At 40.7% G+C, this 16,196-nt stretch overlaps 2 protein-coding genes across 2 annotated transcripts in view; one reads left to right on the top strand and one right to left on the bottom strand.

Annotated features, from left to right (window-relative positions):
• tmem19 (transmembrane protein 19) overlaps positions 1 to 8,229 on the bottom strand; it is a 31,233-nt gene extending 23,004 nt beyond the window's left edge. Inside the window, exons 1-7 of the mRNA XM_069519597.1 lie at positions 7,977 to 8,229; positions 5,798 to 5,951; positions 4,957 to 5,070; positions 2,647 to 2,784; positions 2,493 to 2,569; positions 2,230 to 2,407; positions 1,233 to 1,442 (exon numbers count right to left, since the gene is read on the bottom strand). Of these exons, the coding sequence (XP_069375698.1) occupies positions 1,233 to 1,442; positions 2,230 to 2,407; positions 2,493 to 2,569; positions 2,647 to 2,784; positions 4,957 to 5,070; positions 5,798 to 5,927 (847 nt within the window). The 5' untranslated portion in view covers positions 5,928 to 5,951; positions 7,977 to 8,229. The remainder of the gene's footprint in view (positions 1 to 1,232; positions 1,443 to 2,229; positions 2,408 to 2,492; positions 2,570 to 2,646; positions 2,785 to 4,956; positions 5,071 to 5,797; positions 5,952 to 7,976) is intronic.
• Positions 8,230 to 12,985: 4,756 nt separating this feature from the next.
• On the top strand, positions 12,986 to 16,092 carry kics2 (KICSTOR subunit 2). The gene is made up of 3 exons (XM_020108772.2): positions 12,986 to 13,508; positions 14,086 to 14,374; positions 14,974 to 16,092. The coding sequence occupies exons 1-3, from the start codon at positions 13,277 to 13,279 to the stop codon at positions 15,791 to 15,793; spliced, it is 1,341 nt and encodes a 446-aa protein (XP_019964331.1). The 5' UTR covers positions 12,986 to 13,276; the 3' UTR covers positions 15,794 to 16,092.
• The last annotated feature ends 104 nt before the right edge of the window (positions 16,093 to 16,196 follow it).

Raw genomic sequence — 16,196 nt, 5'->3', positions numbered from 1 at the left:
ACGAAAAAACGACATCGTAAAGTATGACTTCCGAAATCACGAAAAAAACGACATAGTAAGGTATGACTTCCCGAATTCACGAAAAAACGACATCGTAAAGTATGACTTCCCGAATTCACGAAAAAACGACATCGTAAAGTATGACTTCCGAAATCTTGAAAAAAACGACATAGTAAGGTATGACTTCCCGAATTCACGAAAAAACGACATCGTAAAGTATGACTTCCCGAATTCACGAAAAAACGACATAGTAAAGTATGACTTCCGAAATCACGAAAAAAACGACATGACTTCCGAATTCACGAAAAAACGACATAGTAAACTATGACTTCCGAATTCACGAAAAAACGACATAGTAAACTATGACTTCCGAATTCACGAAAAAACGACATAGTAAGGTATGACTTCCCGAATTCACGAAAAAACGACATAGTAAAGTATGACTTCCGAAATCACGAAAAAAACGACATGACTTCCGAATTCACGAAAAAACGACATAGTAAAGTATGACTTCCGAAATCACGAAAAAAACGACATGACTTCCGAATTCACGAAAAAACGACATAGTAAACTATGACTTCCGAAATCAGGAAAAAACGACATAGTCAACTATGACTTCCGAAATCACGAAAAAAACGACATGACTTCCGAAATCTTGAAAAAAACGACATAGTAAGGTATGACTTCCCGAATTCACGAAAAAACGACATCGTAAAGTATGACTTCCCGAATTCACGAAAAAACGACATCGTAAAGTATGACTTCCGAAATCACGAAAAAAACGACATAGTAAGGTATGACTTCCCGAATTCACGAAAAAACGACATCGTAAAGTATGACTTCCCGAATTCACGAAAAAACGACATCGTAAAGTATGACTTCCGAAATCTTGAAAAAAACGACATAGTAAGGTATGACTTCCCGAATTCACGAAAAAACGACATCGTAAAGTATGACTTCCCGAATTCACGAAAAAACGACATCGTAAAGTATGACTTCCGAAATCTTGAAAAAAACGACATAGTAAGGTATGACTTCCCGAATTCACGAAAAAACGACATCGTAAAGTATGACTTCCGAAATCAGGAAAAAAACGACATGACTTCCAAAATCATGTAAAAACAACATAAGAAACTATGGTGAAATCATGAAACGATAACCTTATTATGTCGTTTTCTCATGATTTTGGACGCAACGTTTTTTCCTGACTGATGGTTGATAATCGTTCCTACCTGAGTACTGCAGGTGAGCTCCCAGGAAAGAGTCCAGCAGGGATCCCAGCAGCCCGGCCACACCTCCGTACACCATGATTGGCCACTGGGGGTCTGACTGGTGCAGGTTGCTGACCGTCAGCAGCTGCGTCACAAAGTAAGCCACGCCCACAGCAAGTCCACCGAGGAAGCTGGCGACGAGTCCGACAGGCGTAACCCCTCCGTTAGTTCCTGGAGGTTAAACAGAAAAACCTTGAGAACAACGTGTGTAAACAGTTTATACTCAGTTTGTGAAAGTACAATAAATCCTCAACTGGTTTTCGACTCATTCATTCATCTTCTTTAAATGCAGCCTTTCACACACGGTGACAAACAGCTGGTGTGTTCTGTAGCTTCAGGTGTAATCAACACGCTGATTCCTCACTGTGACTTCACAATAAGAGACCAGGGCCGATACCTGGGAGCGAGCTGAACTCTGTCTGCTTCTCTGTCGGTTAACCGGCTTCACTAAGCGTGACCTCAGTGCAGAGAGTCTGAATCCTCGTTGCATGAATAGACACGATAACCACGACTGAAGCCGAGCACATCGGTGGGAAGAGGTTTGGATCGAAATGTCTGTTCCTGTGAATCATGTGTGAAACGTTCGTTTCAACGCTCTGAACAGGGTTAGTTATTGTTTTAGATTTATTTTCTGTCGTAGCTGCAGCTTCTTCACATCAATGTTTTCAGAAACACACTTCGTTCCAGCCGCTGCTCTGAACATTTAAAAACAGCTCATACTTTTTTCCAGTCACTAAAAAACAAACAACAAAACTTTTTAAAAACTTGAATAAACCAAGAATTTTGATTTATGGATTGATTTGTATTTGTTTTGGGGCCGATGCAGATTATGGAGTAAACTATTTTAACGATAGCCCAACCCCCAATCAAACCCTAATGACGCTGCCCTCTAGTGAAAACCTCTCAATGAACACAGCCCTCGGAGGAGCGAGGATGGGAGGAAGCACAATGAACTCACCTGCTGGGACTTCCTTCCAGGTGGTTATGAGTCTGGGCTGTGATTTGCTGAGGACGGGCCCCACCTCAGACGCCCAGGTGTCCCCGGTGCTGCATGCGAGCGCTCCCACGAGCGAGAGGCACATCCAGGAGGCCGAGTACTGTTTCCCGAAATCGATGGGCATCTCACCCGGACCCACCTGAAACACAAACGCCATTTCTAAAGAGTTAGTCACAAACTAAGAGGAAATAAACACGATCTTATCTAGATATAACTAGAATTACCTCAATCATGTAAAGCAGTGCCAGCTCAGTGGGGACTCCTCCGTTACAGAAGACCTGAAGCCAGTTCCTCTCGCCCCCTGACAAACACAAACCTTAATTCATTTAAATGAACATTAAAAAACAAAACAAAAACGTACATCCTCGTGCCTCGAACCTTCTTTGTACTCTGCGTCTATCTTCTTCTTCTGTGCTCCTCCCCAGCGAGTCAGTTTGGAGGAGGTGATGAAAAACGCCAGCAGAGACGAGAAGAAGCTGTAGTTCGCCATCGTCAGCACGAAACCCACCAGGAGAGCTGAGGAGACACGTTTCACATCAGTGAGAATCCGACACACGGGTTAAAATAAATCACCTGACAGGTTATTATCACCACGATGATGAAGCTTTAAAGCACAAACCTATTTGTATGATTGTTTAATCCCGTGTTCAGACTCAAAACAACCTTCAAGCAAACGTGTAAAAACATTTTAGAATCCTGTTTCTCAAATGTGAGACATCGTTTGTGGGATTCAGTCAAAATAAACTAGTGTGATGAAGGAAACTGTGTCGTTGTGTAGTTGTTGTGTTCAGCTCTATGGGACCATGCATGTCCGCACAATAGTTGTATTCATGGTTTTGAACTTTAATGGGATTAGTTGATGAAAAGCTTCCACAGTTTTTTTCTCATTGACCATCAAAACGTGTCAGACCGCTGTGATGGCCGACATGACGTCATCTTTTCCCACCAGCATCTTGAAGATTTTTATTTTTTAATGCTTTTAAATTCTAATTATTTTCTGTCTGAAGTCTCCGACACCTCAGATTTAAATTTCTGCAAAACACAATGGCATCTTTCAGCATTTTTATAAAGCATATGTTCCCATTTCTTTTGATGACTGTCCCATGTTGCATTGCCAATGTCAGCTGTGTGGACACGAGCATCAGATAAAGAGTTTAGAGAGAAACAGTCGCCTTCAGAGCCTCAGCCAAAGTTTTCCAGGACGCAAACACAACAGTTACTTCATTCAGGCTCCCAAATTAATGCTTCTATTTTCTAAAACTTTTCACGTTTGTCACAAACATGTTTATAATAGACAAAAATAAACAAGTTATTCTTTGTGCGTCTGTCCTGGATTTAATGTTCAGAGATCTGAATTTTTTTCTAAGAATCATTGTGAGGTTGATAGAGCACAAGTGGGATTAGTTAATAATGAATGATGAATTCATAGCAGAGCCTCGAGGCTGATGACGGATTTCTTTAAGGATCACAGGACCAGAGCAACTTCGGATTCATCTAAATCCCAGTAAATATACTTTTTATCCAGTAAACAAGATGTGAGGCCTGTTTATAAAAAGGAGTTTTCCTTGAAACCAAACGAGGTCACTTCTCAAACACTCTGCACATTTTAAATTAACTTCAGATCAACACAACACATTATTGACAAAAAGTAGCGTCATCGTTATTCGGCTGTTTTTAGAAAATGAACTCAGGAAAATTGGGTCCGTGCAATTTCCAGAGTTTGTCTTTCACGTGTGAATCAGCAGCAGCTGGATCAGACTCGTTCACAACAACAGGAACACGTGAGGAACGTTCAGGCGACGTTACCAGACATTTTACTAAGAGGCTGCAGGAGAAGATCCAGAAAATATCTGGAGCAACTGAGTCGGATATTTGTTCCCACACGCAGAACCTTTTAGGAAAATGTCCAGACTTCAGTGCAGGTTTGAAATAGTAGTGAGTTTTACAGTAAAGTGAGGAATGATAAATGTCAGCAGACATTTAAATTGAAGTGGACTCGTTTTGTTGTTCCAGACTTTTCAGAAGGAGAATTTATCACATCTGTTGAATACACTAAATATTAAAGCTTCTTTTTAATCCAACATTCTTTTACTCTGATTCCTGTTGATGCTCTGACTCTTATTTTCTCTCAGGGCAGCTCAGAACAACACGAGCAGAAATAACAACTGGAGCTTCTGTTGGGTTTAATAACAAGAATCATCCACACTCTGTTTATTAGTTTCCAATTTCTGAGCTCATCTGACATCACCACCTAAATGTCTCTGCTTCAAATCAACGTGTTTAGTGACAGTTTCTCTTCAGCCTGATTTTCAGAATCACAGATGATTTCTAGTGTTTTTCTTCTATTGTTGAGTTTATGTTTCACTTTATCGAAGGTGATTTATCTGCAGGTGTCACAGTTTCCTCTCGTATGATGTTAAAGACTTGATTAATGCTTCTGACAATGTTTTTTGTCATTAACAGTAGAGCCTCACATATGAAACCAGGGTTAATGGAGACAGATGTCAGAACGACTAATGATTGGTTCAGTGAAGCAGGATCAAGAGTTCCACATATCCTGAATATGTTGTTCTTTTTTCTCACAAAATGATGAGAATGATTCCGAGACAAGCTGCAGGGTGGAGAGATAATTCTCTACAAACAACTCTTTCACAAGACGTGATATAATCCGTGGACACAAACACTCACCTCCCAGCGCTCCTGAGCGATCCAGACTGCGCCTCTTCAGCGCTCTGACTGTCACCACGAGGGGAACCAGGATGGAGAACAGCCATCGCCACGGTGACACAGGCTGCAGTGTGCCTGTTAACACACACACACACACACACACACAGTGGTTTTACACGTTTTGTAAATGACAGGATGAATGGACAGTGGCACAAAAACCTCGTCAGTTTTTCTAAATGAATTATCAGTTCGAGACGCAAATATAAGTTCTGTGGTTTGAATTACTAGAATTACTGCCTCACAGTGGAACACTGTCTGCAACCAGTTTACATCTGTGTCTGCCCACACTTGTATATAATGTTGTAAAAGACCTCAATACATGCTTGAGCTGTGGCTAAACATGTTAGCGGCTGTCGCTCGTGGACAAACCACGGAGGAGTCAGCGTCTTGTGATGGAGGAGCTACAGGCAGGTGTTATGACGGTGACAGGTATTTTGAGTTTCTATTTCCTTACACAAGATCAAATAAGTTCAGAAAATTCTGTCTGATATCTGAACAGTATGTCAGACTACGTGGTAAACTTGCTGAATGATGTATTGAGGTCACACACAGGAATGTAACCACATTCAACAGTGAAAATGATGTTGGTCAAGCTTTAATCCGTCCTGCGTTCACGGTTGGGTAAACCCAAACTGAGCGTGAACAAAGAAGAATTTACGGCAGTTTTCAGAGAAGAGCACATGATTCACTTGGACTCCATTTCTTTTTAGAGGGCATCCTTCAGGATAATTCAACAAGGCTCCGTGCAGCTGCAGAAATCTTACAATTCTTGATATCAAGATACAGCACACGGGCAGCTCACCATAGTAGGTGCTGATTGTGAGGGAGGTGACCCAGAAGAAGAGGGAGAGTGCCAGAGTGGCACACAGCACGATCATGTCAGTCATCATCTTGATGTACTCCTTTATCAGCACGCCGTTCTCAGAGGTCATGGTGGTGAGGAAAGAGGAGTCGAGCTGCGAGGCAGAAGAACAGGGGATCAGTGTGTGTTTGAGTTTTACAGCTGCTGCAATGAAGAGGAACTCGTTTCTGTACGTTATTGTTGTAGAACATGAAAACATTTCACTTCCACAACAGCAGGAGGTGAAATCAGCCTGTAACCAGAAGATCCATCATGATTCACAACTTCAACCCCAATTCAAAAACCAGACAATTGATGGAAACAATAGTAGAATTCTGTATTTGGACACAGATGTTAAGCAGGTCCAATGTTGGCAGGCTAACAGTTACTAATTTGCACTAATTTGAAGTTCCCTGAACAGGAAGTAGGGAGATTCTCCACTTCCTGTTGACTGTGGGTCTGAACGCAGCTCATGAATGTTAGCACACAACAATTCATCCAATAGTCAATAAAAACATAACCCTAACAAATCAACTATGAAAATAACTGTTTTCAAAAAGCAGCATAAAACAGCTGAATGGACTTTGCCCCTGGGCGCAGTGTAACCAGGGATCCTCCACGTTGACAGAAGGGACATGTTGATGGTCATAACTGAGATATTTTAGCTTCATTTTAGTACAACAGGAAGAATTCGAGACAGATGTCAGTGAGTTTGAGTGTGGAGAGATTATATGAGCCAGACTGGCTGGCTTGAGTATTTTGAGGCTGCTGATCTGCTGACTACACAAATACACACAGACACACAAGTTTTCTAAAAACAACCTGGATTTATCTGCTTGCAGTTGTACGCCTGCTCCACCTGTGAGTCAGGTGTCAGCTAACATCACTGTTGTTTAATATATGTTGTATAGACGGAAGAATTGAATAAAAGTTGTTTTGGGTGTTTTTGGTCATAATTAGCAGGTGAACTCTTCAGTGACTTTGTGATAGAAATGTCTCGATTCTAGAACCTCAAAGAATTCCTGAAAATGTCCAAAACAAAAGTTAATGTATTAAACAGAAGTAAGGATATGGCACCAGTCAATGTTCACTTCACACTATATTGAACTGAAACCTGAGGCTGCACTGACAAACAACTCTGCTCAGTTTGAGACTGAAAAATGCAGCCGGCTCTGATGGACGTGGATTTTCCTCTGAAGCTACAGACGCTCAGTCTGGAGTCAACAGCAGGAATCCCCAAAGTCGACCTGCCAGGTGTCAGCAGTCGCTGCTGCTGCTGCTGCTGCTGCTGGGATCATGTGTTGATGATTTCCTGTCACACTTTAGGCTCTGAACAAACCAACTAATCATGTATGGTTTGTACGTCAGAGTGTGATGCTGCTGAACAACGGCTACTTTCTGCAGGATAATGATCCATGTGACGAACTGGTTTCATGAACGTAATAAAAAGTTCAGTGAACTCTAGTCACAACCAACAGAACTGAATCCAAAACTTGTAAATCAAGACCACAAGTGCAACCCTAGTACAGTGTACACAAAGTTTAGGGAGTAGTTAAACTTTCAACATTTGCACAACGACAAAAATACTTTCAAACGATACGTCAGGAGGTCGTGATGTGTTTAAAACCCACTCTGCAGTTTAGCCTGAAGGAGAATAAAGTTTTTTTAGTCAATCAGTTCAATTTAAAAGCTACTGATAATAACTTAAAAAATACACAATAGACAGATGATATGAATTCAACAACGTACAGAGAAAAATATTCTAAATTAAAAGAAAAACAATAACATACTGAATGAAATCTCAACTAAAGAAGACAAATAAAGAAAACTGAATAAATACAACATTTAAATTCAATCAAAAAAAGGGGGAAGAATCTAAAAACGTGTATTAATTATGTATAAATACTTCAAATATAAAATGAGGTATTCGGTGTGGAAGCGGTGACGACATCTCTACACATGAGCTGTTTCAGCTCGTGAACACGCGAACATCTGTGCGGACTGTCCCTCGGGGCCACCGTACAGGTGACGTGTGGACAGGTAAATCAGTAATTGACAGAATTCTTTAATGAGCTTCACGAAGGTTTGAAGTTAATTAACATTTTTGATCCGTGTTTAACTCGTGACTTGTTTCACTCACCGGAAAACTCCATGACGAGTCGCTTTAACCCGCAAACTAAAACCCGGACCAAGTTTGGCGCGGACACGCGTGAAGCTACAGGACCAGACTTCTTCTTCTGCAGCAGCTGAGACACATTTAATAATAATAATAAGAAAAAGAAGAAGAACAAGAACAAGAAGAAGAAGAAGAAGAAGAAGAGGAGAAACCCGCTGGATCTCCGAACCCGTCACCGGAAGCAAAACGGAAGCTTTTACTTAAAGGACCGACTTCCGGTAAGAGAGCGCGGACTGCTCTTAAAGAGACAGTGTCGAGTGACGTCAGGTTTTCCCACTTCCTCACTGTCACTTGTGAAATCTATTAATTAACAGTTTGGAAGAAAGAATCTGTGGAACCAAAAAATAAAAGATATATATTTCATCCCTTCACGTCCACGATGTGACTGGATTCATTTCATTTGGAGGAGCCGTGGGCACAGCAGGACGTTTTTACTGCTTCATGTTTCCTCTCTTTGGTTTTACAGCAATTAAACAAGTGATTTGAACTCACCCACTGTGCAATAAATATTTATTAATCACATACTGTGAAATAACCGTACTATACCTACCTTGCAATTAATCATGACAGAGCAATAATGTGCAATAAATATTTATTACTCATACTGTGCCATAATCACTGCTGTGCAATACTCATTCATGTACAATACAGATACTTGAACATAGTTACATGTTTATTTGTAAAAGTTGTCAATTTCCACTATTTAAAATAAAGTATGTTTAACTTTTTAGTATTTTTGTACTTGTATGTTTGCACTGTGAAGGAGTGGCACTATAATGTCATTGTACATCCTGTTAAATGACAATAAAGGCATTTTTATTCTTATTCTTATTCTTAACTCTGATCCTGCTCAAGTCGTGTCTGTTGAATAACCCATCAGTCAATTCAAGGAAATGTGTCTTGGAGGTAGGGCTGGGCGATATGGCCTTAAAACAAATATCGCAATATTTTTAGGCTATATCGCGATGCAGGATATTTATCTCGATATTTTGTTATCTCTGCTAAGTCACTGAGCAAATATTAAATTCGTAAAAGTCCACCTGGAGCCATCTGCGATGCATTGAGTATATTCGATACATCGCCCAGCCCCACTTGGAGGATTCAAGGAAATGTATATCAGATCTCTCTCTATTAATGTTTACACTACTGTTGACCCGGACATAATTCAGAGCTGTGCACAAGGTGCTGCCTGTAATCTGTGGTCACATGGGAAGCATCTTTCTCCCAGACAGCGGAGCACAAACACAGCCCTGTCTCACAGCGTCCACACAGTGGTCCTCTTGCACAAGAACACTGGCTCTGTTCACTGTCCTTTAGCCGCAGCATCCCAGTTTTTAAACAAGCACCCCCTGCATCACTCTTGGTTTTTCTGGGAATGAGGGATGACAAGAAAGTTTAACATTTAAAACACAGATCAGTCATGCTATGGATGGACGCCGCAGGAGATGCTCGAGGCGTTTTAACAAACTGTAGGACTTGTCCAGTGTACAGCTGATTTTAGATCAGCATTGAAGTTTTCAGGAAAGGGGATTCACAGCAGCGACGAGCAACACTCTGTCCAAATTTATGTGACTCTTAGATTACAATGAAAGTTGGTTTAGAAGTTCATGGTCAGACTGGCCCAGAAAATAGTTCATAGTTGTTCATGGTTTCCAGATGATGAGTCCAAAAACTGTGATGATCCACTAAATCAGAATCAGAATCAGAAATACTTTATTGATGATATTGATCTAAGGCTTCATCAGTGACTGTTTATAAATTGGATGAATCATAGAACCTTTGGTGATTGTCTAACTTTTCCTCTAGTGCCACCATCTGGTCGAATACCTTGGTTTTTGACCAATACCTGTAACTTTAAAGACGTTCACATTAATCTCTGTTTGTCGTTAGTGCTCATTAGCTCATGTTAGCATGCTTACATCATACTTGTCCAAAATCAGCATGTAGCTCGAAGCCACTGACATGGCTGCAAACTTCTGGTATAGTTTTAATTTAAAAAAAAAAATGGAATATAGAAATTTCAACACAGTCTCGATGTGTTTTGTTGCTTCAATAACACACGAAATTCACGATTCAAAGTTGAGTTAAAAACCAAATGACTTGAGTTTGACAGAAAGATGTCGCCTGTTCCCGAGGAGGCAGAATTATAGAAAAGAACCAGAGGAAGGTTCAGATTCCTGCTTAACCTTAGCAGATGCATTAATATAAAATCATGCATTCTACCATTCCTCCATCCTTTCATCGACCTCACCCAATAAATGTTATAATGGTTAACTGCTGAATCAAGTATAGAGTTTATAGTATTTTTCAAGCTTCAACGAAGTAAACATACTGTAAAAACTGTGTCGATACTATCTTATGGTCAAATGGGATATTTTCATCAAACTAAAAGAAACAGATTAGTTATTTGACAAAATATTAAATATTCAATTTAACTAAAGATGTTTAACAATGAAGCAATGAATCAACCTTTGTTATATCACATTTATAGTTTTAAACCATCAGAGTAACGAGAAGATGGATCCATTTGTATTTCATTTTATTCATATTCTTCAAATTTGTTCAACTACTGAAAAAGATTTAAATGCACAAAACCACCAAAGTGGTTTGAAATCAGCTAATGTCTGTAAAAGTACAATATATGATTCTAACCACCGTTAAAATTAAAACCACAACATTCAAACCTGTTCTAACACTGAAAACGTCCATTATCTTTGATTTACAGTTTGACAGTTGTATAACTATGTTTGACCAATTGAGCAAATATTAAATTAATACAAATAGAACTTTTGTTATATTGTTATTGAAGAAATGTGCATTGCAATAATCACTTAATATTATTATTCCTCAGTTCACAAATTAAAAAACACCAGACGTTTTCATCTGATGTGAAATATGGAACATTTTTCTGAGTTTCACCTGCAGCCTAACATGCAGAGTTTGACTGATGAATTGCTCAAAGGCACATAAACCATGAACCAGCTGCCACGGTGGTGATGGAGGAACCATCGCCAGGGACATTTAGAACATTTAAAGCTGAGCCTGAAGAAAACACCACAGAGAGAGAGAGAGATCTGAAAAAGATGATTTCACCTACCGAGCAGTGGAGGAGGATCGGAGTTAATATGGTTTCTGCTCATTTTGGAGACGCTGACAGATTTTAAGGGATGCACAGCTCCGCCCCTGGAGGGAGAGAGAGGGAGAGGGAGAGTTTCAGTAACATGCATGAGTCAAAGATTTATAGAAAGTGAAGTATTTGAACTAAATAATCTTGTTATCCTTGGTTTTTGTTTCATGTTACTTGGTATTTTAATCCATATACAAATTCAGGGAATCATCAAAACTCATCCTGAGGGAAACAAATCACTGAAGTGTGTGGAAATCCATTCAGTTGTTTTTAAGACACCAAAAAGCAGAATGTGACAGTGCGCTGCAGCAGAGGAGGAAGAAGACAGAGAATCATCAACAAGTTAGGAGTCATCTTTAGGAGCCATGAATGTTCAAACTCTACAAATAACAACTGAGACATCTCAATACGCTGCTTCTTAAAGTGAAAAACTTTTTTTCTAGATTCATACCAACATTTTTCAACTGCAAATTTTGTATTTTGGACAATTAGTCGTACAAAAAAATAATATCAGAGGAAGCTTTGTGGTTTTGCATTTTCAACATTTGACATTTTAAAGACTAAATGATTTTTAATTTTATTAATAAAAAAACAAAACAGATTATCAATCAATATTGAAAATAATTGTTGGGTTGGGTGTTGCCCTGTTTGGGAAAAATCCTGCCTGCAGGTGGGGCTGTACAATAATTCAGGGCATCACCGAAGTCTGGGTCATTTATTCATTCATTAATTCATTCAGTCCTTTTTTACTGTGGATGTTTGTGAAGCTCTTTGTAACCTTGTTTAGATAAGTGCTATATGAATAAAGTTCTTCTTCTTCTTATTATTATTATTATTATTATTATTATTTAAACGGCAATTTGGGAAAGTTTTGACAAACGGTGAACACACATCTGTAAACGTGATCTGCAAATATTTACATAAATCTGTAACCAGGTTTTAAAAAGAGGAATATAGATCAGCAGATGTGTACATACATTTGTAAACATATTAGTAGATGTATCGGTAAATGTGTAAATTGATATGTTTATTATGTATAATGACTCTTAAATATCATAACCACAGACAGATGTTCCTTTATTGCACACATTCACAAACATGAGTCTTTTTAAATATGTGTGTAAATATATAGTTAGTATACTGTAAATATATTGTAAATGTATCATTAGTATAATGTTAATATATTGTAAATGTATCGTTAGTATAATGTTAATATATTGTAAATGTTAACATATTGTAAATATATCATTAGTATAATGTTAATATACTGTAAATATATTGTAAATATATAGTTAATATAATGTTAATATATTGTAAATAAATCTTTAATACACTGTAAACATATTGTAAACATATAGTTAGTATAAAGTAAACATATTGTAAACATATAGTTAGTATAATGTAAACATATTGTAAACATATAGTTAGTATAAAGTAAATATATTGTAAATGTATAGTTAGTATAATGTAGACATATTGTAAACATATAGTTAGTATAATGTAAACATATAGTAAACATATAGTTAGTATAATGTAGACATATTGTAAATGTATAGTTAGTATAAAGTAAACATATTGTAAACATATAGTTAGTATAAAGTAAACATATTGTAAACATATAGTTAGTATAAAGTAAACATATTGTAAACATAGTTAGTATAAAGTAAACATATAGTAAACATATAGTTAGTATAATGTAAACATATTGTAAATGTATAGTTAGTATAAAGTAAACATATTGTAAACATATAGTTAGTATAATGTAAACATATTGTAAATAAATTAAAGGTCTCTATTCGAAGTGTAAATCTTATTCGCTTCTTTAGTTTGAACCTTCAGACTCTCCGTATTTACATCCTGTGTAGCCAATATGGCGGCGTGCGGTTAGCCAGTTAGCTTGATGCACCTGGATTTTACATTATCATCATTTTAATCAAATATCCATGTTTGTTGGCGGCGTCGGTGTGAAGCGGCTCGTTGCAGGATTCGTGTGAAATAGTTTAAAACTCTGTAAATTGTGTGTTTTGTTGAAACGCTGATGTTTCCTCACTCCCGTCGCCGTGCTAACAGCTAGCCGCTAACTCCGCTCGCTCGCCCCGGGCGGACCGCCGCCCGCTGCCGGGGAGACACTGATGCCATGGCGGAGGCGGAGGAGCTGCGGCCCGTCCCCCGGGAGAGAGCCATCCTGGAGAGCTTCTTCACGCAGCTCGGCATGTTTTCTTTCGACCGGGCCAAAGACTACGTGGAGAAGGAGAAGGACAACAGCAGGAGCTCCGGGCCGATCTGGGCCGCGCTGCTGGCGGCGCTGGCGCATCTGTCCGCCGCAGAGAAGGCGTTTCACAACATGACGTTCCTGGGTCAGAAGATGGGTAAATACTTTATATTATACTAATATTCAAACTCTGCGGAGGATAAACTGTGTACAAGTATATAAAGAGCAGCAGCTGTGATGTAAATACTCTGATTATTATCATTTGCTTCTTTTTAATGTGCTTTGTTTTTGTGTAGTTTGAGAACCTCATGTTTTAAAATGATAAATCTTCTTGAATCTCGTTGAACATCACGAACAGCTCTGGTTCTGCCACCAGATGGCGCTGGTCTCACATGAACGCCATAAAAAGTAATCTTATGGTATTTTAGATATTTTTAATATTTAGTCTTGAACTAATTTCACTCGAGCTCAATGCTCAACAGTCGAGCTGCTCCACAATTCCACACACTCATAAATATCAGTTCTTCTAATTTCAGATTTTTTCATCAATATTTCTGAGAAATTAGTGAAAATGTCAAAAACCGTCCCGTCTGGTAACATTAATGAAAGTCCGTGTTTCTGTCGCGTCCATTTTGCAGCGGCAGCTTCTTCCTCCTGATAAACAAACGTTCAGAGGTAAAAACACAACCTCCTGACTGAGGAAGCTAATGGATTCTTCTACCTTCTCTCCGCAGGAGGTCAGTCCTTCTTCAGCCGCAAAGACTCCATCCGCACCATCTACACCTCCCTGTTCAATGAGCTCCGGAAGGTGGTGACGATGGGGCGTCACAGCCAGCCCAGCTCCACCTCCTACCTGGAGGACCTGCTGTCGCACCTGTCGGAGCAGCTCTGCCACTTCACCCAGGCCCGCATGGAGATGGCCGACCTGTACGAGAAGATGCACTCGCTGGGCAGCCAGAAGAGCATCAACTCAGACGAGCTGGTCACCACGCTGGAGGCCGTCCTGCACAAGTACAGCTCCAAGTGAGTGAACTGTTTGAGGACCACGTTCATCCTGCAGCGGTGCAGAGAAGTACTCTTACTCAGGATCTGTACTTTTACTTCAGTCTTCTATTTCAATACAATTCAGGTGGAAATGTTTTACTTTCTCTTCACTACATCGATTCACCGTGTGAAGATTTTAGTGTTGATGCTTCGGTGAGATTAAAGAAAGTCAAGGAGCGAGCGACAGTTTGAGGTTAGAGGAGGAGAAGTTTCTGCTTCATCCGGCAAAGTCCAACTTTTCCCCAGAGACGTGTCAGCGAATCCGAGTTGTGCAGCTTTAGCAGGAACACAAAGTGCAGGAGGAGAAGGAGGAGGAGGAGCTGTGGACTGAGCTGCAGCAGGTCGCACTGTGACACACCACACATCACTAATTTAACTGTGTGCACTGGAGCGTAGAGGTTCTCATCAATGTGTGTGTGTGTGTGTGGGGGGGGGGGGGGGGTGCTGGCTGAGCTCAGATTCAGACTAAAATGCAGAGACAGCAAAGAGACAAAGAGACGTCTTTCTTCAGGTCACAATAAATGATTCTGTCTTCACTTCTGTTTTCATGTTTAACGACCATCTTCCTCTCCCTCCAGATTCCATCACCCCATCCTGGGCCGCGTGGAGGAGGGCTTCCAGACGGAGGTGGACGTCGTGACCCAGTTACTGCGCTGCCAGGCTCAGGTGTCGGAGTGGCACTTCCTGCCGGCCCTGCTCAGTCTGCACGGCGCCAACACCAAGCTCACGGCCTGGGGTCAACTCTTCCAGCGGCAGAAAGAGACGCGCAAGCATCTGTTCGGAGGTCAGTCCCAGAAGGCCGTGCAGCCGCCGCACCTGTACGTGTGGCTGCAGCGCTTCCAGGCGGTGCTCCTCGCAAAGTTCAGCTTCTACTTCCACGAAGCTCTGAGCCGGCAGACGGCGCCCGCTGACATGAGAGCCCTGACGGCCCGCACCACGCAAGATTACCACGGCAAGATCTGCACCTTCATCCGCAAACACGACGCCAGCAACGTGTCGCTGGTGTTTGACAACCGTGGCTCGGAAAGCTTCCAGGGCCACGGCTACCATCACCCGCACTCGTACCGGGAAGCACCGAAGGGCGTGGAGCAGTTCCCCGCCGTGGTGTCCCTGCCTACGGGAGAGCGGCCGCTCACGCACTGGCCAAACGTCATCATGATGATGGGCGACCGCGCCGCCGAGCTCAACACTCTGGACAAGGTGGTGCACTTCTACGACGATAAGGTCCAGAGCACGTACTACCTGACGCGGCCCGAGCCGCACTTCACGCTGGTCGTCATCTTCGACGGCAGGAAGTCAGAGAAGGATCTGCACATTGCCGCCTTCCTGCAGGAAATCTCCAGCTCGCTGCGGAACTCTAAACCCTTCAGCATCCTCAAACCCGGCTCCAAGGGCTGAGCAGACGGAACAGGAAGTCGAAAAAGACGGAACTGATGATGAACTAAAATGAAACCGGCTCAGATAAGAATATCGATGCACTAAAATCCTTCGTGTTGATTTGAATCTCGTTTTACCGAAACGTTTTCAGACCAAAGAGATTTAGTTTCCTCTCAGATCCTGAGAGTTTGTTGTCAGAACTTTATTTTACGTTTATCGATGATTTTAATCATTTTGCACCAATAACAGTTTTAACATGTTTCCTTCTTGTTTTTAAAAACTTCTTTTCACAAGTTAAATAAAGTTATGAGAGGATTGAACATCTGGACTCATTTCCTGAACCTGAAACACTCAAGATTAATTCGTTAATGTTGATCGAGGTTGTTTCAGTCTGAGGACGTTCCTCAGACAAAGACCACAAACA

Source organism: Paralichthys olivaceus, chromosome 23 (genome assembly GCF_024713975.1).
Source record: "Paralichthys olivaceus isolate ysfri-2021 chromosome 23, ASM2471397v2, whole genome shotgun sequence".
In the NCBI taxonomy this organism is placed as follows: Eukaryota; Metazoa; Chordata; class Actinopteri; order Pleuronectiformes; family Paralichthyidae; genus Paralichthys; species Paralichthys olivaceus.
The sequence above is the reverse complement of the archived record's forward strand: the minus strand, read 5'-3'. Positions and strand labels throughout refer to the sequence as shown.

What these genes read in the sequence shown, in the direction of transcription:
- kics2 (XM_020108772.2), top strand. Translation starts at nt 13,277, where the DNA reads ATGGCGGAGGCGGAGGAGCTGCGGCCCGTCCCCCGGGAGAGAGCCATC. An exon ending in GTTCCTGGGTCAGAAGATGG is followed by an intron (nt 13,509 to 14,085) that starts GTAAATACTTTA and finishes TTCTCTCCGCAG; the next exon opens with GAGGTCAGTCCTTCTTCAGC. An exon ending in CTGCACAAGTACAGCTCCAA is followed by an intron (nt 14,375 to 14,973) that starts GTGAGTGAACTG and finishes CTCTCCCTCCAG; the next exon opens with ATTCCATCACCCCATCCTGG.